General features: G+C 44.6%; 1 protein-coding gene across 2 annotated transcripts in view; it reads right to left on the reverse strand.

The window, feature by feature from the left end:
* The window catches only part of LOC144106403 (uncharacterized), a 563,571-nt gene that overhangs the window by 346,929 nt on the left and 188,799 nt on the right, over window positions 1-27,843 (reverse strand). For both annotated transcript variants that reach the window (XM_077639207.1, XM_077639208.1), the window contains one exon: window positions 17,169-17,309. In XM_077639207.1, the coding sequence (XP_077495333.1) occupies window positions 17,169-17,309 (141 nt within the window). The remainder of the gene's footprint in view (window positions 1-17,168; window positions 17,310-27,843) is intronic.

A 27,843-nucleotide genomic window follows, 5' to 3' on the forward strand; every position in this document is an offset into this window, starting at 1 on the left:
TGATCCGTGAAGCTAAAAAACTCTGATATGCTTCCATCAGGAGGTTGGTAGCAGGCAGATAAGATTAAATTATCTAATTTTACACAAACCATGTCGTGATTATTTTTGACAAAGGTAAATTTATCTAATAAATTCGCTTGCAAGAAGTCCTTCACCAGTAGCGACACGCCACCTCCTTTTCGAGTCAACCAATGTACGCTAAACGTTTTTACGGCGGGCACGTGAAAAAGATCGAAGCTGCTTGTTTTCACGTTTCAGTAAACATTACTATGTCAAAAGAGTTTCTGAAATCTATAAACAAACTTTCAAGTACGGCGACCTTGTCTCCAATCAATTGAACATTTAAATTAAAACAGCCACGAAAACCGCTTTTTTTTTAATGTGCAAGGATTTAAGCAATTCTGTTACTGTAATGTGCCCTAGATGAGCCGTGTTAGGGCTACTCTTGCACACAGTAGAACAGTTTATCCACTCAAATCTTACAAACCACTCAGGCTCCTGATTACAGCCTCTGTTTCTCCACTTTTTCAGCGGACTAGCACCTTAACTTTAGTGTGCCATAAAAAATCATAGCCCGCCTCTTTTGCACATGTTTTCGCAGCCAAAAGGATGGTCTTAGAGTGCTTAGTCAGGTTTTCGGAGATGTAGATGTACTGTTCTAGTTCTTGCAATTTTTTCCTTTTTGGAGCAAGGAATCTCGCATGCCCTGCTGCGAAACGAAAACAATCACTCCTGGGAACCTTTCGTTTCTTTGCGGGCAGGCGATGAAGGGCTGCGACATCGCACTGCTCAGGTTCTTTAGTCCCAACTTTTCACCAATTTGATTCATCTTTTCGAGCAAATCTTTTTCAGCTGTTTCAGGAACGCCATTAATTTTAATTTTAAGGCGTCTGCTGCGCCATTCAAGATCGTCAACTTCAAGTTTCAGCTGGTTAATTTCCTTCCCTCCGTTGTCGCTTTCAAATTGGTCGACCCTTCCTAAGATGTGTTTAATTTCCGTGTCTTGTGTGTGAAGACGTTTCCGAAACTTCTCAAAATGACTGTTGATCATGTCAACAGACTCCTCTGTACTGTAAATTTTCTCATTTAGTGGAAGAAGGGAAGTAAGCTTTCTGTTCATTTCTACAACAATAACCTTAAGGTCAGCATCCTTCTTGTGGTTCGCAGCAGAGCCGCTACCTTTCGCGCCACTAGCTCTGCATGTTTCACAGTTTCAAGACTTCTTTTTAGGTTCACGCATTGCCAAAAATATCCCTTCAGTCATTCCTAAACACGCAGAGCCATGGAAGCTGAATTCGCATTCACTGCAGACAATGAATTTTTTGTCATCCCGCAAGTTCGAGCGACATACATAACAACGCGTCATTATGAAGTGCTCTCAGCTGTTACTCGTTTGTCAGAGAAATAACGCAAGCAAAACTCCACTGTACAGAAAACCGAAAACACTGGCAGCAGCACGGCAGAAAACAGAAGTGGAGAGATGAAAAGAGGATCGCTACATTCAAAACCTGCCTGCCTGAAAAAATGCAAAGTCACGTAGAAGTTAGGCCACGTCCTTTCGCTGCCGCTACCGCTGCCAGAGTGAATGGTCCTCCGAGCACAGCACCAGTCGAAAGTTCCGGCAAGAATTCTTCCGCCGACAAGGGGCGTTGAATCCTCATCGAAGGGCGATTCAAACAGTTGCAGCCGTGTGCAGAAAATCATCGTGACACCGGTAGCTGAGCGGTTGTCGCCCGTCTTTTCTTGTATCATAAATTTTTCCATACCTTTAATCAGGAAGTTATTGCAGCGATGGCGTAGAGGTAGAACATTCGCCTCGCGTGCAAGAGGACCGTGGTTCAAATCCTGGTGCCGCGCAATTCTCCACCGGGTTAAAAAAAAAATCCGCGTTTCGATGGAATTGCATAACCAGGCCTGGAGTGCGGCCTGATCTCGGTGACCAGAACCGACAACGCACTCTCTCACCAGAGCAGGATTTGGCCACCCTGGTGTAGTACTTGGCCACAACCTTGTATGATCAAACCAATTAACCCTCGGCTATCAGTCCCCAGCGGCTGCAGAGCAACTGACCACGGCGGCGATCAGACCTGTGACGCAGCGGAGGGTGCTAAGAATCTCTGGCTCCGGACAGGCCGCTATTGGAATCTGAACCTGGCAACGTTTAACGCTAGAACTTTAGCTAGTGAGGCTAGCCTAGCAGTGCTATTTGAGGAACTAGTGGGAATTAAATGGGATGTGATAGGGCTAAGCGAAGTTAGGAGGACAGGTGAGGCGTATACAGTACTAAAGGACGGACACATACTGTGCTATCGCGGGTTAGAGGATAGACGAGAACTATGTGTGGGATTCCTCATTAATAAGGATATAGCTGGCAACGTAGAGGAGCTCTACATTATTAACGAGAGGGTAGCAGCTATAGTAATTAGGCTGAATAGGAGGTACAAGCTGAAAGTGGTGCAGGCCTACGCACCCACATCCAGCCATGATGACCAGACCGTTGAAAGTTTCTATGAGGACGTAGAATCGGCAATGAATAAAGTAAAATCGCAGTACACTGTACTGATGGGCGACTTCAATGCGAAGGTGGGCAAAAAGCATGCTGACGACCACGCGGTAGGTGACTATGGGATAGGCTCTAGAAATAGCAGGGGAGAGTTATTAGTCGAATTCGCGGATAGAAATAATTTACGGATCATGAATACCTTCTTCCGCAAACGAGAAAACAGGAAATAGACCTGGAAGAGCCCCAATGGTGAGATTAAAAATGAAATCGACTTCATACTATGCGCTAAAACTGGCATCATTCAGGATGTGGCCGTCCTCGGAAAGGTGCGTTGTAGCGACCACAGAATGGTAAGGTCTAGAATTAGCTTAGACTCGAAGAGGGAACGGAAGAAGCTAGTGAAGAGGAAGACCATTAACGAGTTAGCCGTAAGAGGGAAAGCACAGGAGTTTAGGATAGCCCCGCAAAACCGATATTCGGCTTCAACTGAGGAAGTTAATCTTGATGTTCATTCAATTCACGATAATCTGACATCAATAATTACGGAGTGCGCAGCAGATGTAGGCGGTAGGACAGTTCGAAACGATACCGGGAAGCTAGCTCAGGTGACGAAAGATCTGATTAAGAAGCGCCAAAACATGAGGGCATCTAACCCTACCGATAGAATAGAACTAACGGAGATATCAAAGTTAATAAATAAGCGCAAGGTAGCCGACATAACGAAGTTTAATATGGAGAGAATCGAGCATGCTATAAAGAACGGAGGTAGCCTAAAAACAGTGAAGAGGAAACTAGGCATAGGTAAAAACCAGATGTATGCATTAAGAGACAAGCAGGGCAATGTCATTAACAATATGGATAAGATAGTTAACGTAGCCGAAGAGTTCTACACAGACCTGTACCGTAGCCAATTTATTCAGAGCGCTAATGAGAAAGACAGCAGTGCACAGCAATGCGTCATCCCGCCAGTAACGAAAGATGAAGTAAAGAAAGCCTTAGAAGCAATGTGTGGTTGTTGATGGTGTCAAAGTGTGGTTGTGATGGTGTCCTCTCTGATGCTGTCCCAGTAGAATCCAGTATTCCGCAGGGCTCAGTCTTGGGTCCCGTTTTCTTTTTAGTTTATTCTTTCAATAAAATTTAAGCAGCGCTAACTTTTAGGACGAATACACAGACGACATGACAGGACGGGCATGTCGTCTGTGTATTCGTCCTAAAAGTTAGCGCTGCTTAAATTTTATTGAAAGAATATGCATAACCAACTAGCCCCGCAACGTGTTTTACTAAGTGAACTTTCTTTTTAGTATTTATTAATGACGTTGTTCACAACGTACATGTTAAAATACGGCTTTTCGCAGACGATTGCATACTTTATCAAGAAATTTCTAGCCTTGAAGATCAACTCCTTTTAAGCGATTCACTGTCTGCAGTAGAAAAATGGTGCTCCACGTGGCAAATGACTTTGAATTCCAACAAGACAGTAGCGATGACTGTGACACGTAAAAAGAATCCTTTTAGTTTTACATACCGCTTAGCCAATGAGCCCCTCTTAGTTGTCTACGCTTTTAAATACTTAGGAATTCAGATAGTCTCAGACCTTCGATGGAACGAGCACATATCGTATATATAAAAAAAAAGCTCTAAGACACCTGCACTACTTGAGAAGAACGCTGGCACAATCCACACAAGAAATAAAGCTTTTAGCTTACAAAACATTTGTTCGGCCAATGTTGGAATATGCTGCGGCAGTGTGGGATCCCTGGATTGAAAGTAACAAACTTAAAATAGAAAATGTCCAACGCAAAGCTGCTAGATTGATCTTTAATTGTTACAGTTGGAATATTTCCCCAACAGCCCTACTGCAAACCGCAGGACTTGAACACCTGGCCATGCGTCGTCATCGAGAAAAATTTAAGTTATTCTACTTGTATTATCACAATAAACTAACGATAGAGGAAGGAATTTTAGTTGAGCACACATCTCGACACCCCACACGCTCTTACCATACTAAGACTAACGGTAGAGGAAGGAATTTTAGTTGAGCACACATCTCGACACCCCACACGCTCTTACCATACTAAGAAAGTTGCCGCGTTTTTATGCAAAATAATGTATTTAAGTATTCGTTCTTTCCCCATACTATCACTAAGTGGAATGGTTTACCTGCTGATGTTGTCAATTGCGAATCGGTGAATTTATTTTTACAAGCTCTGAAGGATGTATAGGGCTCTTATGTATCCTTGTTTTGGGCCAAGTACCGATGCCTTCGTTTGCTGCCAGGATCGATGTCATCATATGTTCTATGTCTTTGTAATCGATTTTATGTTGTGTGTACTGGTTTTTGCTCTGTTCGCTATCTGCTTCTTTTGCAATGTACTTGTCATTTTTATCAATATGTTTGCACCCCACTCCTGCCTAAAGCCTGTAACACAGGCCGGCAGTATTGGCAAAATAAATAAATAAATAAAATGGAAAAGCAGCTTGGGAAGATCAGGTAACAGCAGATCTGTTGAAGGATGGAGGGGACATCGTGCTTGAAAAACTAGCCACCCTGTATACGCAATGCCTTATGACCTCGACTGTACCAGAAGATTGGAAGAATGCAAACATTATCTTAATTCATAAGAAGGGAGACGCCAAGGACTTGAAAAATTACAGGCCGATCAGCTTACTATTCGTTGCCTACAAAGTATTTACTAAGGTAATCGCTAATAGAGTCAGGGCAACGTTAGACTTTAATCAACCAAATGATCAGGCAGGCTTTCGTAAAGGATATTCCACAATAGATCATATTCACACTATCAATCAGGTGATAGAGAAATGCGCAGAATATAACCAACCTCTATATATAGCTTTCATCGATTACGAGAAAGCATTCGACACAGTGGGAACCTCAGCAGTCATACAGGTATTGCGTAATCAGGGGGTAGAAGAGCCTTATGTCCAAATACTGGAAGATATATATAGCAACTGCACAGCTACTATAGTCCTCCATAAAGTCAGCAATAAAATTCCAATAAGGGAGGGCGTCAGGCAAGGAGACACGATCTCGCCATTGCTGTTCACCGCATGTTTACAGGAGGTATTTCGAGGCCTGAATAGGGAACAGTTGGGAATAAGAATAAATGGAGAATACCTAAATAATCTGCGATTTGCTGATGACATTGCCTTGCTGAGTCACTCAGGAGGTGAACTGCAAATCATGATCAATGAGTTAGACAGGCAGAGCAGATCGATGGGTCTAAAAATTAACATGCAGAAAACCGAAGTAATGTTCAACAGCCTAGCAAGGGAACAACAGTTTACAATTGGCAGCGAGAGCCTAGAAATAGTGACGGAATACGTCTACTTAGGGCACGTAGTGACAGCTGATCCGGATCATGAGAGGGAGATAACTAGAAGGATAAGAATGGGGTGGAGCGCATATGGCAAATTCTCGCAGATCATGAGTGGCAGTTTACCAATTTCCCTCAAGAGGAAAGTGTACAACAGCATAATCTTACCGGTACTCACCTACGGGGCAGAAACGTGGAGGCTAACGAAAAGAGTTCAGCTTAAGTTAAGGACAACGCAGCGAGCCATGGAAAGAAACATAGGTGTAACGTTAAGAGATTGGAAGCGGGCAGAGTGGGTGAGGGAACTAACACGGGTTAATGACATCCTAGTCGAAATCAAGAGAAAGAAATGGGCTTGGGCAGGGCATGTAATGCGAAGGCAAGATAACCGCTGGTCCTTAAGGGTAACGGAGTGGATTCCAAGAGGAAGTAAGCGTAGCAGGGGGCGGCAGAAAGTTAGGTGGGCGGATGAGATTAAGAAGTTTGCAGGCAAAGGGTGGATGCAGCTGGCAAAGGATAGGGTTAATTGGAGAGACATGGGAGAGGCCTTTGCCCTGCAGTGGGTGTAGTAAGGCTGATGATGATGATGATGATGATGATGATCAGGAAGTTATTCCTATCGCACACGGTCATCGTATTTCCCGTAATTGTCACCATAACGGCGTCTAAGACCCTGTGAAAGCGCGCACCGAAACATATCACCAGTCTTTTTTCTTGAAAACAGCCCGAGACTAGAATGACCTTCCATCCGATGTGGCAATCATCATCAACTTCAGCAGATTCAAAACCGCCATCGAAGATCGTCCGTATTCATGCTAATGGCCTTCTCAGCCAACCCCTCATGTAATGTACCTCGTGGTGCTTTGGGAAAAATAAATAAATAAATAAATGCAGGAAATGGCCTTCGTCACAAGGAAAACGGTAAACCGGTCTAGTAGTTTTCGCCTAGAGTTATCCTCTGCGGTCGTGAGCTGCAGGGGTCGTGCCTGTGCAGGGTGGACACGAGACTGGGCCCTTTGACATGGCTTACCTCAGAGAATACCACAGTCGTTCACTAACCACGTAGACGCGCGTGGCCCACCAGGCAGATGTCACGTTCGTACTGAGAGGACAGCGGTGACTACCATAGCCTCTCTGACGGTCACGTGGCTAGAGCTTCCCAATTTCTGCAGACGCTTGCAGTCGTTAACTCGCCAAGAGCAGCACTCCATGCTTTTGTTCCCGTTTCCTCGCCACTTTCCCTTCGTTTTTTTTATGCCCAGGAAGGTGCCCAGCTTTGTGAAAGGCTGGAGGAGATAGCCGGGCTCTATGGCACTTTTTAGCCATTTAAACTGCCGACTCTGTTGCAGTAGTCTAGGTGCGTGCGGGTGGAGGGCAACTGCGCATTACTGAACTATTGCCCGCGAGATGCGGGATATGATTGCTGCTAGGAGGACTTGGTAAGGCTACCCAAAAAGGTTGCGGAGGATTCGGGTGGAGTGCTGCTGGGGGGGCTTATGCTTTCGGCGGCACGATCCACCGGGATGTAGACGGACGCCGGAGCGGCACCTTCACAGAATAGAGAAGAGTCATCTCGTAAAAGGTATAGCTGTTTAACGTGAGTGGCTGCTGCGCGAGCAGCTAGGTTTGATGTACCTCTTTGAGCCCTTGTCTCTGCCGTTTTATCCCATTGGCGTCCCAGTGTGTTTTTGTTTTGCCACACTCAGGAATCGTGCCACTTTTGACATAGCCATAGCACTCCGCTCTCGAGTGCCTTGGCTTCATGCTCTGCTTCATCGCTACGTTTTATGCTGTGCCCCTGGGAAGCGTTGGTTGGGTCCGGAATAAACCGGTATCTATGTGATGCCGGCTGTGGGTGTTTTACCCGTCGGGCGAGACAAGGGTTCGCAGACCCTGTTCCTTGGAAAGCGAGACCTGCAATAGCTTTCTATTAATAAACTGCCATTCATAATCTTAGAGAGCCTTCCAAATCCGCTCTACCCCATTCTTAATCTTCTTGTTATTTTGCTCTCGAGAATCGCGTGTGCAGTCATTATTTGCCCTATACACGCATTTCCTTACCACATCCAGCACCTCGCTACCCATTCTAAACAACCGCTTCTTTTCGGGAATGGTGAGCAGTACTTTGGTTTTCATCAAATTAAACTTTAAACCCAGCATTATGTTTTCACTGTGTAACTCATTTATTACGTTTTGCAGTTTTTTCTTGACTGAGCTAGCAAGGTAAAGCCATCAGCGAATCTCAAAATACCAAGTACTGTCCATTAACTCTGATCCCCAACTTTCCCTAATCCAGTCCTCTGATTACCACATGTAAAGTGTTGAATAGCGCGGCGGGGGGGGGGGGGGGGGTACGGGGAGGGGGAGTGTGTCCTTTGTGGGACACTCTCCCTTGTTGGAAATTTATTTCTGACTGAAGTGAGGACTGGGTAGCTTTGCAACCGGTACATATATATTCCAGTATTTTTGCATAAGGCTCTTCTACAACATGATTCTGCTCTACCAACATGACTGCTAATATGTCGGCTGACTTTCATGAGCTTATCAGAACTTGTAATCACACAATGAAAACACTAGAGAGATGGTCAGCGGCAAATGCTATGCGTATTAAAGAAAATAAAACAAAAGCTGTTATATTCCGACCAAAAAATAAAATTATTCCACCTCATGAAAAACTAGTACTGAGTACTCACACTATTGAAATAGTTGACCATTTTAAATGTCTGGGCATATTTCTTTCCGCGAATATGAGTTGGGATTACCACGTAAGACATGTTCTGCAAAAATTAGCTCAGGTGACAGGTGTAATTGGTAGCCTTCGATACTTACTTCCAAAAAAAAATCAAGCTTCTACTCTATCATTCGCTCTTTAGCTCTCATTTAAATTATTGCCCCCTAGTATGGGGTACAACGACGGCCACAAATCTAAATCAAATATACTTGGTTCAGAAAAAATGTATTAGGCATATTTTCAATGCACCTTTTGCAGCATCTACTAATGTTTTATTCTGCATTTCAGGAATAGTTAAAATACACCAGACATACAATTATACGTTAAGCAGAAAATTCAAATGAAAAACTTGTAAGAACATAACAAATTTGCGTGTTCTGGCCAATTTAAGAATTAGGCATTTAAATTATCCCACGCGTCATGGAGAAAAGTGGGAAATAGACACAGTACGATTAAACTCCGGAAAAGAGCGCTTGTCTTACACTCTTCCGTCCCTCCTCAATCACTATGACCTTAACAATTTTGACTTATTTCATTGTTCATATCAGGATATCCTCAAGTTATACACAGTGATGTATAGCTCTGATATTTCCACTACTTAACACTGGTTATACTACAAACTTTGTCTCGTTTATCAAATCCATAACCGTATTAAATTGTTTCATCTGGTTGTATGTAATTATCTGTAACAAATTGATTTCTATATTGTATTTTCCTGTACATTCAGAGTATTTATTCTACACATTTTGTAATTTGATAGCATTTCAGATATACATTTTTCTAAGAAACTGTTTTGTATTCATTTTTGACGACTGTAAAAACTGCCTTCTGTATTAACTTAGCATTTCCTTTACTTAGTGTGTGCCCTATAGTCTGTTAAGTTTCAATTTTTGATTTATTTTACGGTAGTGCTGTTACCGCTCCGAAATTTTTCCATGGGGCTGTGGCCTAGTCAAGCTGTTCTGAAAAACAGCTTTTTGTCACAGTCCTTCTTTCTGTATCACTGACAGAATGAAAATAAAGATTGATTTATTGATTGACTTAAATGCTCCCTTGTAATAGTTGAAGGCTATCTATAGGCGTTGGTTATATTCTGCACATTTTCTATAATTTGATTGATAGTGTGATCAAATGGTTGGTAGGTCAGTTCGTTGGTAGAAGTCTAAGGTTGTCCTAACTCTATTAGCGATAACATTAGGATATATTTTATAATCAACAGACAGTAATTTGTCCTGTCTTTGTGATGAATCGCCCATGTTGTCATGTGCTCAATTGTTGAACCGTCATGGTCGTCTGTGCTGAAAGGAGAAGCAGGATAAAAAAAGTAGAAGAAGCATGCTTTTCCAGGAAACGAGCGCATGTAGCCTCGTTACTACACCTTGTAAACTATTATATCAAACGCGCTTGGATATGGAACTGAAAGAGTGAATTGACGAAGCACGTGCGAACGAGAGGCACAAGCGTGCTGCCCAAACCGATGATGCTCGCAAAGCGGAACAACAAACTCGTGCCCGTTTGGAGGTGGAGCGAACGGTACTTAAGCTGAAGCTTTTGTTGTAGGCAGGTTCTGGAGCGAAAACATCGAGCACGATGGCTGAAGCTAGAACAGTAGAGTCCCTTCCTTGTCAAAGTCCGTAGAAACTGATCCAAGTCTTCAGTGAAGTTAGTGACAAGCTGGATGCCGATGTCCAAAGCTTCGCGCGTGTAGCGTCTAGCCAAGGCTTATCTTAGAAATAAACGGGCTCTTTCTTTAATAATTTGCTTGATCGCTGAAGCTTTGAGCGTCGTGGGTCGTTTGGCGGCAGATGATGCTACTAATTATAGCAACTTGACACAGGCCATCCCACTACGCTTGCGATCGGTGTAAGTTTAGAAAAGCGCGACCACGGTATGAAAAAATGGGAGGCAGTTTTTTCTTCTACTGCAGGGTTATTTTGATAATTGCCAAGAGCTGGCCAAACCCGAGCAGACACATAAGCCGCTCCGAGATTAAGATGGTTTCTGAGCAATTTCAAATTCATGCCGCAGTGCCTAGAAAAGCTTGCCATATTCCTGAATAAGCGAGGTTTCACCACGCTGGAAAAGTTAACCAAAGGAAGCGTCCAGTACCTTGAGACGCAAGAGGTCATGGACCTAGACACAAATGTGAGGCTAAAGACTTTCCTAAGTCGGAAGGGCAGGGTCGGACGCTTTCCCAGAACTACGGGAAAGGCAAGCCTATCTTCTTCTTGTTTAATAAGCAATGACACCGAGCTGCCGACGGCTGGACGAAAGCGAGGGGGTTCAGCTTGAAGTCGGCTGTGCGCTGGAAACTCACCAATCCGGGCAAAACGATGATGCTTGCCCGTCGAGAACAGACGCCAAAGGAGAAGTGATGTTATGTGACTCGTGTGTTCCCACTGTCTCGTGTTTAGCGCTGTAGATATAGAAGTTAAAAACCAACTCGCCCAGCACACTGTATTGTCGAGAAGTGGTGGGCTCGGTCTCATAGGCTCGGTGCAACGAGAGAAAGGCCGGGGCGGAAAAATGAGCAAGGTTAACCCTAGGCCGTCTAGAATGCCAGTGGAACTCACTGCGCTGCTTTGCAAAAAGCCGAAGGTGAGCTGGAGGGACACCCCGTAATAGTACTGCGACACTCAGGATGCGACAACGTTATTGTCAAGGGGTCCCTAGTTCCTGATCCTGAGCTCACGAGCAACCACAGCATCATCTTTCTGTTAGACCACACAGCCAAATCCTTTCCCAAGGCTGACGTGGACATCGCTTCTCCATTCTTCAATTGACGGGTTACAGAGCTCTGTATGTAAGACCACCATTATGAATTGGTCCTCGGGATCATGCCGGGAGTGAATGAGGTCTTAGCGACTTTGCCTGCAAACCTTGAGAGACGCGGATGTCATCAGCGGAGCTGCCACCCATGGGAACAAACGAAGCTGCTCAAGCGCTTGCTGTGGCGGTGACATCAGCGCAAAACCATGTTCAACCACTCCAAGTTTCACCTATAGCACCACTCAGCGTGTGCCCTTCCGACCTACGTGATTGATAGCGGGCTGGCTGTATGTTGCAAGGGTGTTGAGGCTCTCGGAAACCGCTTAACAATAAGAACCACTAAGGTAAAGTTTGTGTTGCTCAACGACGTTCTCTTCCGTCAGTACAAGCTACCATCCTGCAAAGACGTGGGGCAGTTGCTCGTTCTTGTACAGCTGCGGAATTTTGTTCTATAAATGGCACGCGAAATAGTTTTCTCCGAGCAGCAGGGCATCAGACGCACGGCGACCGCCTGTTAAATGAGTTCTGGCCAGGCGCACAGGCGCGTGTTAAGCTCTTCGCAAACCCGTGTGACGCCTGTCAACGAAATGGTCCCAAAAACCTCGTTGGCCACGCTCATCTCGGCTCTGTGCCCTTTATTGATACTACTTGCAAGCGGGTGGCCATCCATATCATCGCACCCCTGTCTCCGACCTCTGCGAAAGACAACCACTGCGTGCTTACAATTGTAGACTACGCTACTCGCTGCCCCAATGTACCAGCGTCGCCGAGCATCGACACGGTTGGGATTGCAGAGGGTTACTGTGGTTCTCCTGAATGCGTACACGAAAACCTGGGCTACTTATCCCAGTCAGTAATTTTTAACCCGACAGCGTTAAAAACCTTGTTCTCCAGAAAATCTGGCGTCGCCAGTGTCGGCGTAGTGAGCGAAAAATCACCGGTATGGCTGTGGCAGATGGACCACAGAGAGCTACCTATGAGGCAGTGGCCCACCTAGGCCACGTGATCTCTCGCCTTCGTAGCAGCCTGCCCATCGGATAGAGAGCAAAGTTCCCACTCCGCCGGGTTGAATTTAAAGTAATGATTGGTCGCTCGGGAAGAGAAACCTGTGCTTTACAATGCTCACTGCTAGAAGAACCTTGCACGGCAGGGCAGTGGCGCATCGCTTAGCCGCTGCATAAATGCGCGAAGAGGGATATGAGGACTCCCAGGGATCTATGAATCGAAATTAAAGAAGGACCTTCTCTATATATGGGACCGAAGGTATTGCGCTATGGTGGCATACTTTTAAGGCGCAGCTCAAGTGTTCCTTCACTTTTTATCAAGTCCTTGTCGAGGTTTTTCTTACGGATCAAGATTACGTTAGCGTTCTTCCAAGCTTCTTGTACGCTCGAGGTCGTAATGCATTCGGTATACAACGTGGCTAGTTTTACTAGCGTAATCTCCTCTCCATCTCGGAGCTAATCTGCTGTTTCCTGATTCTGACCAGCAGCTTTTTTCCCTTTTGCACTGCTCCCAAGGATTTTTCGGCTTCCTTCTTCGTTACTTACGGTATGTCCTATTGCTATATGAGAATGCCTGTCTCATTAACGTCTGATTGGATTCGCTACTGGATGTGTTTATTTATTTATTTGAAATACCTTACATGCCGGTAGGGCATTGTGTAAAGGGGCGGCAAAACATCAAGATCAAATTTAGAAGGGGACAAGCAAAAACAGGGAAACAAGGCCCTATAGATGATTAGCAAAATTTTGAAACACCTGAATATGATATAGAACAGTTGAAATAGGAACACAGAAATAGGAAGGCATGGTAAGTAAAGATGTATTTGACATAGGAACACCGAAATAAATCCAAAAAAGGTACACAGGGTACATAGCACAAAAAATAAATTTAAAAAGCACATGGCGCGTTTACTAGTGTGAACAAAATTTGGAGAACAGAAATACAAACAAAAAGAGAGAAAAAAGTAAATGAAATGCGTAACAGAAAACGTAAATGAGATTGCATCAACATGTTAAGATGGCTTCAGTGAAATGTGCAATGAGTTGGTGATGGAAGGCATGAGGATTAGACGGTGAGGCGATGTTGTCTGAGAGGTTATTCCATAATCTGATGGCTCGCGGAAGTGCTGATGCGTTGAAAACTAATGTGTCCTCATAGATGTGTGCAAAACTGAAATGATTGTGCAATCTTTTGGATGTGCGATATGGGACATCTGGGTGAAATGGCCATGCTCTATTGAAGTGCATGTACTTGTGAGATAATGTTAGTAAAGCGATGTCACGGCGTATGCCTAAAGATTGCAAAGAAAGATCGGTTTTAATCGGAGTGACACTTGAATGGTAGTGATAGTTTTTTTAGATGAACCGGGTGGCCCTATTTTGAACGATTTCTAATGTGGTGACATGTTGTAATTAGGAGATCAAATGGAGGAAGCGAACTCAAGCTGTGGTCAAACGAATGTTAGGTATGATAGTTTCCAAATATTAGCAGGAGAATTTTGTAAGTTACGGCGTATGTACCCTAATGACTTTGAGGCCACAGCGCATATGGATGTGACATGAAAAGACCATGAAAGGTCGGACGAAGGTGAACACCAAGGTATGTGTAATGGGACACATGGGAGAGTAAGTCATCTTGAATATGGTATGTATAGTTAGAATTGTTATCTTTCCGGCTGAATGAGATGATTTTACAGTTTGCTACGTTAACGCTCTGTAAACATTTATTCCACCACTCTTTAATAAGATGAAGATCTGATTGGAGTACCAGATAGTCGATAGCAGATTTAATAGGGCGGTAGATAATACAATCATCCGAGAATATTCGCATTGAGGAAGATACGTTATTAGGTAAGTCGTTTATATATATAAGAAATAATAAAAGGCTAAGTACGCTGCCCTGCGGCACACCGGAGGTAACTGGGGAAAGGTTAGAGGACAAATTAGTATCAAATATGAACTGTTGGCAATCTGTGAGGAAGTTACGAAGCCATAATAAAGTTAACGAGTTTAGACGGAGTGATGACAACTTTGTAATCATGCGGCAGTGTGCTACGCGGTCGAAGGCTTTGGGAGAATCAAGAAATATAGAATCAGTTTGCAGGTTATCGTTGATATTAAAATGCAAGTGAGTGCTTAGTTTGCATATCTCGTTTTCAAAACCATCTGTAACAAGGAGCCATCACGATCTTAATATCCAACCTTTTTTTGCCCGTACTAACGCTTTGAAATACAGCTTTTTTCCGCGTACCGTCGAAAGTTGGAACTCTTTGCATGGCAATATTCGTGGATTACCAATTTCGTATTTTGCGTCGGCAATTGAGTCGTAGCTTTGTATGGTGTTGTCTGCAGCATTTATATCTGTAAATTCTTGTCATGTACCCTTTTATGTGTGGAATTGTACCACTTCATATCTAACCACTCCTGCTATAGTCCCTAGAATGGGGCTGCAGCATTTTCAAATAATAATAATAATAATAATAATAATAATAATAATAATAATAATAATAATAATAATAATAATAATAATAATAATAATAATAATAATAACTGTGTTTCACTCGAATGACCCCTTCAAAACCAATGTTGATTCCGGTAAAAAAAGTTATTGTGCTCAAGATGACAGAAAACATGAGATGTATTCTCAGGACCTTTCTCCCAATACACAAAATTACACGGTTCGGCCTCTCGCACTCCCGCTAATTGCGAAGAATAATGAGAGCACATGCAGAGAGATAACTGCGCCCATTTGCCAGAATGCGCTGGACAATCGGGACTGTCAAACGTCATTAAAATTCGGAGCACAAGCATAGGCTGTCCGCACAATGCCCAACAATAAGGTGGGCAACCTGACAGCTGCGACACCGGTGCCGTGTTGGCAGCCGATATTGCCTTTATTTCTCACTGTGCTTACAAAGAACACTTAGGTTGGCTTCTTATGTCACGGTGACATTTTAAAAATTAATGCATAATAATAAGACTTGAGGGAAAATGCGAAGGGGGCATTTGGGACAGCGGCTGCCCCTAACTAAGCCAAATCGGCTCATTGTAGGGACTATGTGGGCAGTCCGATATTAAGAAGAGTGGAGAGTTGGACTTGTTGGTTTACGATCATCTTGGGAACAGCGCTAACACAGGATGGAGCGAGAACACAACACAGACGCTCACTAGCAACTGGTGTTCAGTTCAGAATTACAGATATATATACATATCGCAACCCCGCAATCACGAAAAACAGATTCAACTTGCTGCGCGGAAAGATGGCGAAGAAAAAAACAGCACGTGCTCAGATCATGACAAGGAGGAGGAGGAGGAAGAAAAACATTTATTAAGAGCATAAATATTGGGTGGGTTCAGTAGGAGAACCCATTGGTCGCCATCATAATCCGGCCCCTCACAACCAGCAATTTCTGGTCGAGGGGACGGTGGCTATGAAGGGTTGCCTCCCAGCGCTCATTTGTCGGATTGGGATTGCTGTCCAAGTCTACGTTTTGTTAACATTCCCAAACTGTGTGAAAGAGTGTGCCAACTGCTCCACTGAAGGGGCAGGAGGAATTTTAAGTGTCTGGATACCATTTACTCATGAAGTAGGGATTGCGCAGAGTATTAGTTAGTAGTCGCCTGCTCATGACAAAAGAACGTTTCATTTCTATTTATGTTTTTTTGTCATGAACAGAGCACGTGCCTTTTTTTCTTCGCCCTCTTTCCGCGCAGCAAGTTGAATCTGTTTTTATTGCGGGCTTGCGGTACGTATATATACCTGTATTTCTGAAATAAACGCCAGGTGATAGTCAGCGCCTGTCTGGTGTTCTCACTGCATCCTTTGTTAGCGCTGCTCCCAACATGCCCATATTAAGCTTGCCCCCTTATAAACCGCGTCGGTGCAAAATTTGAAGGGGCTAACTGAGATGAAAACCTAACACTGGTCCTCAGCAACTGCCCACAAATCACCAAAATAGGACTGATGGGGTAGGTGGGTCGGCTGCCTTCATTAGGCACTGCAGGCCGAAAGTGGCCAGCCCCAAGTGGGCTACCCGCATCAGACCCACATGAGGCTAATAGGGACGTTTATTTATGGACGTTTAAAGCCGGGTTAACGTCCCAAAGTGACTCAGGCTATAAGGAACGCCGTAGTGAAGGGCTCCAGAAATTTAGACTTTCTGTACACTGCGCACTGGAACCGCACAGTACACGGGGCACTAGAATTGAGCCTCCATTAAAATGCGACCTCAGCGGTCGGGATCAAACTCGCGTCTTTCTCGTCAGCGGCCGAGCCCCATAACCACTGAGCCACAGCGGCCGCCTTGGGGCTTTTGTGGGCAGCTCACTAGGGGCGGACGAAGGCCTGCTTTGAAGAACCACATTGGTCGCACCGGGGATCACAAGGGCTCCCGACATTGGACCAACTGGAGCCTCACTTTAAAGTCCACTTTGTTTACATAGGTAGGGATTCTTAAGGATATTGAGATTTTGCATTGGTCTCTCAACTGCATAGAGATGTCTTAGTTGTGGACGATGGTAACCCTCAGCAGACGAACGCAGCCGTCGGCATCTATGCGACATATCTATGAAGACCAACTCCTGCAAGTTTACGACCTGCACCACTGAGCCCAACTAGATTTCGCTAAACCTGTTTCTTGCGCAAAAAAAGCGCTAGTAATGCCTCTTAATTGAGCATGCATGCAACCGCAAAGTTTTCTTTGAGTGAACCACGTATGGCTCGCTGAAAACAAAACGGAGCTTATGGCTTGCGCATTTGCGCCGGAACTCGACAACAGCAGAATGGCAGTCAGTTACGCGTTATTAATTCGTAGAAGAGTTTCACTCACCTCGTTGAAAATCATGTCTCTCTCGGGTGCTGTCTGGTGCACTTCGAACACGGCTCCGTTGTCGCTTTGAATGTGTATGATGATTGTGCGATGTATTCTAACAGCAACTCTTTGAAACATGGGTTTTTTGTCGACGCTGAACTGCGCAGCAAGATGGAACACAATAGATAGACAAGCTCTCGGTGTCAGAGATTACACTCCGGTCCTTATGTACACGCTTCCCATTTGTTGTGCACTTAAATTCATAGCTGCTTGTGTGGCTGTAAGCGATAGACGAGCACAGTCCAAACCAATATTCCACTGTAGACGCAACTCACAAAACTTGAAGTAATCTCAGGCGTTGTAGTAGAGTTCGCAATTCTTCTCTGTACCTGGGCGTAACCTCGTGCGAAGATAAAAACGGGACTGCACATAACAGTAACCTCCTATCTTCACCTTAAATCACATGTTACTTTCGTCAAACATCACTTGCGCCACGCGCCGCCGAACGTAAGCTTTTTGCATTGAATTCCTTGACTCCAACAAAACGAAGTTTCAAACGCGATCTGAAAACCTAAACAACTGCATCTCACAAGTTTACTAGAGTCACTACCGAATCAGGCTGTGAGATTCATTCGCTCTTGATATTCATAAAACGTCACCATGTCAACTTTGAATGTCCGGTCTAACAAATCTTGCATGTCGTTAAATTGAACATAGCGCATGTTCGCCAGCTAACGTTTTGAATCGTGCATCAGTCTTTCAGCTGAAATAAACAAACTGTGACCATCTGGTCGCCAGCTAACGTTTTGAATCGTGCATCAGTCTTTCAGCTGAAATAAACAAACTGTGACCATCTGGTTGGATCCGTCAGTTTTAGGACTTTCTTATCATAATAATAATAACACATTATTTTACACGATTTAACATGACGCAGGAGGCCCTCTTCATTGCCAATTCGGATAAAGTGAACAAACAATAACATGAACTGCATTTTTGTCTCAGTAAGTTAAAAACAAAAACATGAAAGCGCTTAAATGCATAAAACCCTGCGAAACTACATGATAAGCAGGAAACATTGCATTTAATTACGACATTTCGAACATGAATATCCCAGTAATATAATTCATAGCTTCAAACATGCAGGAAAAATCAAATGTAATATAATTTGATAAGATCGTAGAATCTCTTCAACGGGATTTTCTCTAACTGGTATTTCTAGTGTGTAAACTGTTCAGTATCGTGGGTAACTTATTTGGAGCTTTTGTAGACCGCTTGTTTTTCCAAATTTTTTTGTTCTTCCATGGCTCAAACTGTGCGCGTGCTATCAAATTAAACATTGTTTTGTAGTTTAGCTATTTAGTGAAAAGGATTATTATTACATGTTCGTTCTTGCTTGAAAACTTGCGAAGCGGGTAGTCGTCACATTTTGGGGCTATAACAACGCTGTATTTAGCGAATAATTCACGTTTGTAATGCTTCAGTGCTACGTTCTCAACAGCTCTCAAAAGCGCTTTTGCAGGATGTGCAGACTTTCTATATTAGGTTTTGTTTACGAGGATTTAAGGTTTCAAAGCGACTCAGGCTATGAGGGACGCCTTAGTGAAGGACTCCTGAAATTTCGACCACCTGGGTTCTTTAACGTGCACTGACATCGCACAGTACACGGGCGTCTAGAATTTTGCCTCCATCGAAATTCGACCGACGATATTACAATTGGTAGTTGATGTCTATATAAAGTGACAGTATTTAATACTCGAGGAGAAAAGGCTATTTCAAGTCACTGCATGGCAATGCAGTACATGCAGATTAAGAAAAACTATACCAACTTTTTGGGAAAAAAATTTTTGTAACGGATACAATGTGCCTTCCTCCGACAGTTTATTTTGAAAAATGACGCCCTACGTTTTAAAACTAGCCACAACTATTACAGGAGTTGACTGTAGCATTAAGAAAACACATGAAACCTGAAGCTGCGACAAATGAAAGTCATTTCACACAATTATGATTTTAACAAACACGAGGCAAAAGGATAACCAAAGCATGTAATTGCGAAAAAGTAATTTTTAGACCCGCCGCGGTGGCTCAGTGGTTAGGGCGCTCGACTACTGATCCGGAATTCCCGGGTTCGAACCCGACCGCGGCGGCTGCGTTTTTATGGAGGAAAAATGCTAAGGCGCCCATGTGCTGTGCGATGTCAGTGCACGTTAAAGATCCCCATGTGGTCGAAATTATTCCGGAGCCCTCCACTACAGCACCTCTTCTTCCTTTCTTCTTTCACTCCCTCCTTTATCCCTTCCCTTACGGTGCTGTTCAGCTGTCCAACGATATATGAGACAGATACTGCGCCATTTCCTTCCCCCCCCCCAAAAAAAAACAATTATTAGTCTAACGGCGTAAACGGCCAGACGGTCAGGAAGCTCTTACACAAGAGTGCCAATGCAGCGAGGTTACAAACAAGAGTCGGCCACAGAAGTGGCATGAGCCAGGAGAACCTGATACGACTCGTGCACTGCTTCGTCATAAATCCTTGTCCGTAAAGTTTTGAGGCTGATTTATTTTCTTCTCTAGAAATGATTCCCCAAAACATATCTTGGTGCGTATGTGTAGCGCCATTTTTTCGGACTAACCTGAGCTATTTATATTAATTTCTGTGGCAGCCGCTAGATGGCATTACACGTAGAAAAATATGTTTCACTAGTCATCTGCGCATGCGACTGTGAGTGAATGAGAAAAAATGGGCGTCAACCTCGAACAGCGTGTAAACGTAAAACTCTGTTTGAAGCACGCCAATACAGCCATACAGACGTATGAGCTCCTTCGTGACGCTTAAGGCAACGAGACATCGCTGGTGCGAGTTCTCGAGAGGCACAAGAGGTTCGTTTCGGAAGAACGCCGGTGGAAGAAGACAGAAAGCAGGAGCGCCCTTCAACCTGACGAAAAAAAAACAACGTGGCTCGGATCAGGGAAATCGCACAGCAAGACAGCACCATTGCTGTCCGCATGCTATCAGGTGTTCTCGACAAACATGCCACCAAACTTTCAGGAGAACTTGGGGAAACAAAAGCTAAATGCCAGACTTGTGCCGCACTCCCTCACACAGGACCAGAAGAACGCGCGGGCATCAGTGAGCGCTGAATTCTTCTCTGAGGCAGAGAAGGATGCTGCACTCGTCGACAGCATCATTGCTGAAGAAGACAAATGGAAGAAGAAACATTCTCAAACAAAGAACTAAAGCGCCGATGGCGGTCCACAAGCTCTCTGGCGTCAATAAAGGTGCGGCGACAGAAAACCAAAGCTAAGACGATAGTGATAGTTTAATTTTCAATGCCAGAAGTGCCATACACCACGAGTCATACCCCACGACGGGCGACGCCATCGCCCGCCGTAGTGTCTCATTGTGTTCCTATGTGGTGTTGTCCCCTTGTCTAGATTGTAGCGCTCAGCAGTGTCAGTCGCCCTGACTTATGAGCATCTGGACAATAGAGCGTTCTCCACGATAACGCAAGTCCGCACACTGCTCTCAGCATGAAAGAAATTCTCGCCAAGCACAGCATTACTGTACTTCCCCATCCGCCATACTGGCCTGACCTCTCTCCATAGGATTTTTTCGTTTTCTCGTGTGAAGAGAGCCCTTAAAGGTCACTGGATGGGGAGCGTGGAGGCCATTCAATACGCCTAGACAAAGGAGCTGACAGGCCTTCCAAAAGAAGCGTTTTCCTACTGTTTCCAAGACCTCAAGAAGCGTTGGAAGCTGTGTATAGACTGCAAGGGAGGCTATATCGAAAAGAGCCGCCGCGTTGACCTAATGGTTATGGCGCTCGGCTGCTGTCACGAAAGACGCTGGTTCGATCTAGCCGCGGCGGTCGAATTTCGATGGAGGCGAAATTCCAGAGGCCCGTGCACGGTGCGATGTCAGTGGACGTTAAAGATCCCCAGGTGGCCGAAATTTCCGGAGCCCTTCACTACAGCGTCTCTCAGAGCCTGGGTCGCTTTGGGACGTTAAACCCCCATAAACCATAAACGTTATCGTAGTGGTGCTGCACAAATCATTTCAATGTGAAACGCATTTTTAATGGACTCAGTCTCGGAAGTTTACGGACAAAGTTCGAATGTCACATAACCTATGTGGCTGCATTTCACAATTGGTACTCAGATAATGAATGGCAGTTTACGAATATCACTCATAAGAAAAGTATACAACACCTGTATCCTACAGGTACCCACATATGGGGCAAAAACGTGGAGGCTAACGAAAAGTGTTAACCTGAAGTTAAGGACAACACAGAGAGCTATGGAATGAAACACTATAGCTGTAACGTTACGGGACCGGAAACGAGCAGAGTGGTTGAGAGGACAAACGGGGGCTAGTGGCATCGTAGTCGAAATCAAGAGGAAGAAATGGGCATGGGCAGGGCATGTAATGCGAAAGAAAGATAACCGCTGGTACAGAAGGGTAACGGAGTTGATACCAAGAGAAGGCAAGCGTTGCAGAGGGCGGCAGAAAGTTCGGTGGGCGGATGACATTATGAAGTTTCGGGGCATGCGGTGGGTGCAGCTGGCAAAGGACAGGGTTAATTGGAAGGGGTCCAAGATCTACGCCAGGGATTGCAACGTGCTGCGACGGCCTCTTCTGTTGACGTAGAGGGCCTTTTTTACTCTATTCCCCATAAAGGACTATTCACATCTGTGCTCTAAAGAATATACGAGATCGGCACTGTCAGCTTTCTGAATGCAACCGGAATAAGCCAAAACAGGTTCATCCGCCTACTTGAGTTTTACCTGCTGTCCACAAAAGTGTCGTACAATGACCAGTTCATGATACAAAAATCGGGAATCTACAATGGTTTGTTCGTTGCCCCAGAGCTGTCAGATATTTACTTGACCGCCCTGTATAGGACAGTTCAAGAACATTTGCATGAAAAGCACATCATTAAGATCTATCGTCATATGGATGTTTTCCTCATTGTGTTAGACTGTGCAGCCGCCATGCACATGCCTGAAGCCATAAAGGACATCGTCGGGGTGTTCAAGGCCTCTTCTGGTGAAAGGAACTTCTCCAAGAACAGGATCCAATTTCTAGAACTGATGCTCGTTTTTAATGTCGAGCGAGTGTGTTGGTCCTATAACGTAAGGACGAAGAAATATTTGCTCGCTTTCGACAGTGGGCATTCTAAACTTGTCAAGCGGGCAGTCGTAACTGGTGCACTTAATGCTTCGTGAATAAAGAGTTCTGAACACATGGCTCATGCTAGGTTCGACAACCAGGTTCAAAGACTTCTTTTGGTTGGCCACAAACCTTACGTCTTATCAGGCCTGTGCGAAGCCTTACTCCAGAAAGTGAAACTAGGCGAAGCAGTGAAAGAGCCCAAGAGAAAGAAACGTTTGGCGGTCATTCCATACATCCACAAACTCTAGCACAATATCAAAAAGGTTGCAGCCAGGTATGAAGTGAACGTTGTGTTTTCTGCCCCATGTAAGTTGGGTAAGATATGTCCGATGGTGAACCGGAGGAAACAGGTGACGTGCACCGCAAAGCATTAGAATCTGTACACTTAATGTCGCTTCAGAGTGGTTTACCAGAATCCCCTCACTTGCGGTAAAGTATACATCGGCCAGGCCGGACGCCGCTTCAATGAGAGGGCAAGTGACCACTTCCGCAACGTAAAAAACAAGTCTGGGAGCCACATGGCAGTTAAGTGCCATTAACCCCGTCACGAATGTCGGCCTATGTTATCGGCCACTAAGTTTCTGGCGACGCAAGGAGTAAAATAGAGAGTGAAGTTATTGAAGATTTTTTGGTTGAAAAGGCTGGGGACGCGTGCAGCAGCAGCCCTTCTGTCTGTCTACTGGAGAAATAAATGCTCTTATTAGGACGGGCGCGATTATTGAGTTTTAACCACATCTAGGCATCCTGGTAAACGGTTTTTCCTCGCACCACGCCTCATTGTGTTCATTTCCTCTTAGTCGTTTTGCGTAGTTGTTTGTTGGCCTTTAGCGGGTCGTTTCTTATTTCTCGTTTAAAGACTTATAATGGTGTTTTTAACGTCTTGAATGTCTAACCGGAGGTGGTTCGTTTATCTCCTCTTTCTTGATTTTCTTTATTCTCTTCCTTCTTTATAGGATTTTAACTTTTTGCAGAGTTATTTGTTGCCGTCAGTTCCTTCCTTTTTTCATTTTCGCTTTTAGCCTACGTACTGTGCCTATTTTCCGGCAAGTTTTCGTTCCTTTTTATTCATACTCTGATTGTACACCCCATTTCATCGCCATTTCATCTCTGTCATCGTTGCGTTTCTTCTACTCGTTACAGCCCGTGGCACCGCCGTTGTTAATGGCAGAGGCACAAGCGCGATTATCATTCATTAGCGCCTTCTCGCTTTTTTAACTCCTTCACATAGCTCCAAGATTTCGTTTGCCGTACTCCGCGATTTCCAGAGCTGTCGTTCTCTAAGGTGTGTAGCTGGTTCATGCACGCCTTTTTATTTGTGGTCCGTTTATCATTAGTTTAGCAATGCTATTGCATGTTAGTGCTTGCACGTGTCAAGAGTGGGTTTTCGCTGTGTAATGATCTCCAGCGTGTGAGCCGTATCTTCGCAAGTCCACTGCTTGACAGTGTATCATGTGGTCCAGGTGAATGGGAGAAATTGTGCTGGTATTTATGACGCACTATTGAGTTGGTAGTCAGTACCCGTCCTCTGCTTCGTGTTCCTTCTTCTCGTCCGCGTTGCGCTTCTCTGTGTCAATCTGTGTCGTAGAAATTATGAACCAAATAGCCCACACCAGAATCCTCTTAGGGCCAATTATTAATTTAACTGCTAAGCTGCGCAGTTTGCTCACAGTCAGGTTGCCAAGCTGTGACGACGCCATAAGGATACATGAGCTAGCTGGCCAACCTGCCACGTAGGTTTCTTCAGGCTGATTCACACGACCGAAGAGATCACCGATTCCGGCCGTGGAAAGAGCAGCACGCCACCCGACGTCACAGGTGCTATGTCGTCCGCAGGCAGCAGCGCTTCGCATGCCCATGACGGATGGTGACAGCGGACGACGGCGCGGACGGACGGGAAAACCGAGAGGCGGTAGCCTCTTTCCAGTCGCGCGACGCTCCACTCCGTTCGCGTTGTGCTATCAAACGTCCTGCTCGCTATAGATTGTCCGCGTCGGCCACGCCACTCAGCGCATTGTCTTCTTAGTATAAACCTTCTGCTTATTATCCGCATGTTGGTGCAGTAGGATGAAGATACCACCATCTATTTGTACGGCCACAAAGCCACCTTCGTGACGATCAAAGACAGGAAGAGGAGTGTTGCTTGAAGAACGAGTGTATGTAGAAAAACTAGAGTGCTTTGTTACTCTAAATACATACACGTATCTCTCAAATTCTTTATCTCAATATATCGCAAAAGCAAAACACCTACAGAGCTGCGCTCCAATTTGCATTAGGAAGTATCATACTCGTCACTGCTATTCTTTCTCACCTCCCTAAATTGAGCGCGCTTGAGCTCGACGGGCATTTGTATTCACGACGACTGCCTAGGGCATGATACGCTTGCGCTGATGCACCTCCTTTACAAGGCAAGAATATTCCGAAACAAATCAACTACCGAGTTTGATCGAAGCATGCTTCTCTCCTTCCCGGTGCGCCTGCCAATACGAAAACGTTCTATGGGCATCTGTGAAAAAAAGCTATGTCCCTCTATGGCCTCTTATGAATGTCTGTACTCATCCAAAGAGGTGCTTATTTCCAGCTATTCAAAAATAGCTATACATGGGAATAGAAATGTTTATAGCTTTTTCGCCAAGTACCTATAGCCGGCAATAGGACATTTTTGTATGGGTGCATTACCACTGCTCGACGCCTGATACATGCACTACGATCCTTTTCTCTAATTTTCTCGAGGCTGTATGGTGCTTTATGGCGAACCCGGAGTGTTTTTGTCAGCACGTGTGCCGCTGACCTTCGATGGCCAAAGCCAGAATCCCAAAATTTGAACACAATGCAAATCTTTTGGCGGTCGCACCGAACAAAAACAACATTGGCAGAGATAACGGGAGCCCTAGGAGAGGGGGATCTCCAAGTAAATATTTCTCTGAAGTGCGAACTTTGGACAGTAGAAGAGAAAAGGGTCCACAGATTCAACTTTCGCACATGAGTCATATAGGTTTGCCGGTGTCCACCCACATGTGCATACATATAAATTCAAACTGATAATCCTGCTGCGCAACCGCGTCATTGATACCTCACGCTTCCTGGTTTTGCACGAATGGACATTCCAATTATGTGCTAAGTGCTTATAATCAGTGGTATTTAGTAAGGGATCGCGTAACCTGGCTGATATCTGTTGGAACCGCTGAAACCTGGAAATCGCCAGCAGGCTGAAATTAAGGCCGGGATGTATCACTGACCCGGCAAAAGCCGACCTTACTAAGTAATCAACCACGTCGTCTGGACGAATACATGCATCGCTAGGAAACCAAACAAAACGGACCTCCTAGACGGTGCATGGGACGAAAAATTGCAGGAGACGCCCAAAATAATTGTTCTGTGAAATTTAAATTCAGACTAAAAATGACAAACAATGTGTAAGGATGATAAATGTGACACATGACATGGAAGCTTGTGCAGCGCCATTCCAGGAGCCGAAAATTCCGCTGAGAATATATTCATATAATGTGGGCCACGGACAGAATAACTCTTTGCCAAATCATCGAAAAGATGCCAACTGAAGCTTTTTGGCTGCTGACGGAGGCATCAGTAGAAATAACCGCAAGGTGGGGATACTCCTCTTTGTGATGATAAAGAAGACCGTTTAAAATGTTCGCACGCAGGTGTTTCGTATGAGATTAGAAGATGTGGTGAAAATAGTATTCCACTGCGGCTGGCGTGTCATCAACCCACTGCAAAGAACTGAGATCAATGCCAATCAGTGTTAAAAGATTCAGGGTTAACTTAATTTGTGGCATTTGATACCATGGCTAATGATGGGAAAAGAATGAGGCTGGCTGAGATACAAAAATAGGAGTAATGACATCAGTCACAGGGTCCAACGACCTAAGGAAAGTTCGCAATGTGAGTATTTCAAAGCTGGAATTTAGATCTGGGTTACAGGGCTTCCAGATTAAGCAGGGCGTTTGAAACTGATTTTTGGACACCAAGACAGAGACGTAGAGTACCCCTTTCTAGTAAGATTATGGGGTGAATCTTGTAGTTTGAGCTACCAGGAAAAGGAATGCAACCAAATCCAAGTAAAAGTCTTTCATAGACCTTGTGTAGTAATAACTAGGTGTCTCGGCGCATCCCATACTTTTATTGATGATTCGCGTCAGCCGACCTGGAGCGCGTTCTTTAAACACATTGTTGTTCATATGAAGGTTCCAATCTAATGCTGGGTGATAAGTAACAACTATATGTTTCACCGACTCCACTTGTGGAGTCTGGTTCGAGCGATGAACTAATGAAATGTACAAAGGCGTGTCTCGAGGAAATACCAATACGCCGCATTGGTTAACATCCAGGGATAAATTAATTCGGTGCAACTATACTCATAGACCATCCAAATATCTCTGCAGAATCTGGTAAAGGTAATCGATATCCCTGGCCTAAGAGAAAAAAGCTGTGTCATCTGCACACACAAAAAGTGTTATATCGCGAAGAATGTCGATGTCACTGACCAAAATATCAAAAAACAGCGGTGATAGCACCAATCTTTGCGGCTCATCACTTGATTGCTAATATGTATTAGAACATAGGGTTCCCACCGTGCCGTAAATGTATATGTCCTTCAGGAATTCGGATATACAGGCATAAATGTAGGTTGGAGTACATAACTGAGCAAGTCTGTAGCAATTAAAATGGTGTGTTCTACACCGCCATAGGCCTTTGCTACATCGAGAGTCACAAAAGCTGAAACTTCCGTTCTGAGTAGCGAGAGCCGGATTCTGCTCTCTTGATCGAAATGCGCGGACCATACAGAGTATCCGCGACGAAAGCCAATCTGCGCTGAGCGGAGATGGTTAACGTCATGAACATGTCTTGTGAGGCGACTATGCAGTGTTATTTCTATTAATTTGACTAAATTTGAAGTTAGCGCAGTTGGCCGGATATTATCTAAGACGTATCCTTTTCCTACATCATTGAATAATAAAATAATTTTCCCCGTCTTCCAAATGCTTTGAATCCATGCATTTTCCGGAGAAGCATTGACCATATCTAAGAGGGCGCTTGTAAACTCCTGGGCTAAAATTTTAATCATACCAACAATGACACCATCTTGTCCAGGAGCTGCAGGCTGCAACATGGTAAGGACTGAGAGGAGCCCTGGTGTGTCAACCTCGGTATAATTATAAGAGGGTGAGATTGTGCACAAATGGACGTTTCGCTGTGCCTGGAAACGTAACGCCAATCCTTAAACAATACGCTCCAGGGATTCCTGAGCCTTTGGTGTTGATAACACTGCTGAACTAGTGAGGAGAGGGAATGCAGAAAGCTTGTTACGTTCCATGAATCTATTCAGTGCATTCCGATTACGAGGATTTTAACGATATGTGTTTGAATTTTCGTTATACTTCTCCTTGGCTTTCTTCTGAAATATGCAGAGAAGACTTTGTAATTTAACCATTTAGCTGGACCCTCGTTGCAGGATAGCCTTTGCCAGGTCACTTTTTTGCGACGATAGGCCTGCTCACATTCGTCTGT

Source organism: Amblyomma americanum, chromosome 10 (genome assembly GCF_052857255.1).
Source record: "Amblyomma americanum isolate KBUSLIRL-KWMA chromosome 10, ASM5285725v1, whole genome shotgun sequence".
Lineage (NCBI taxonomy): Eukaryota > Metazoa > Arthropoda > Arachnida > Ixodida > Ixodidae > Amblyomma > Amblyomma americanum.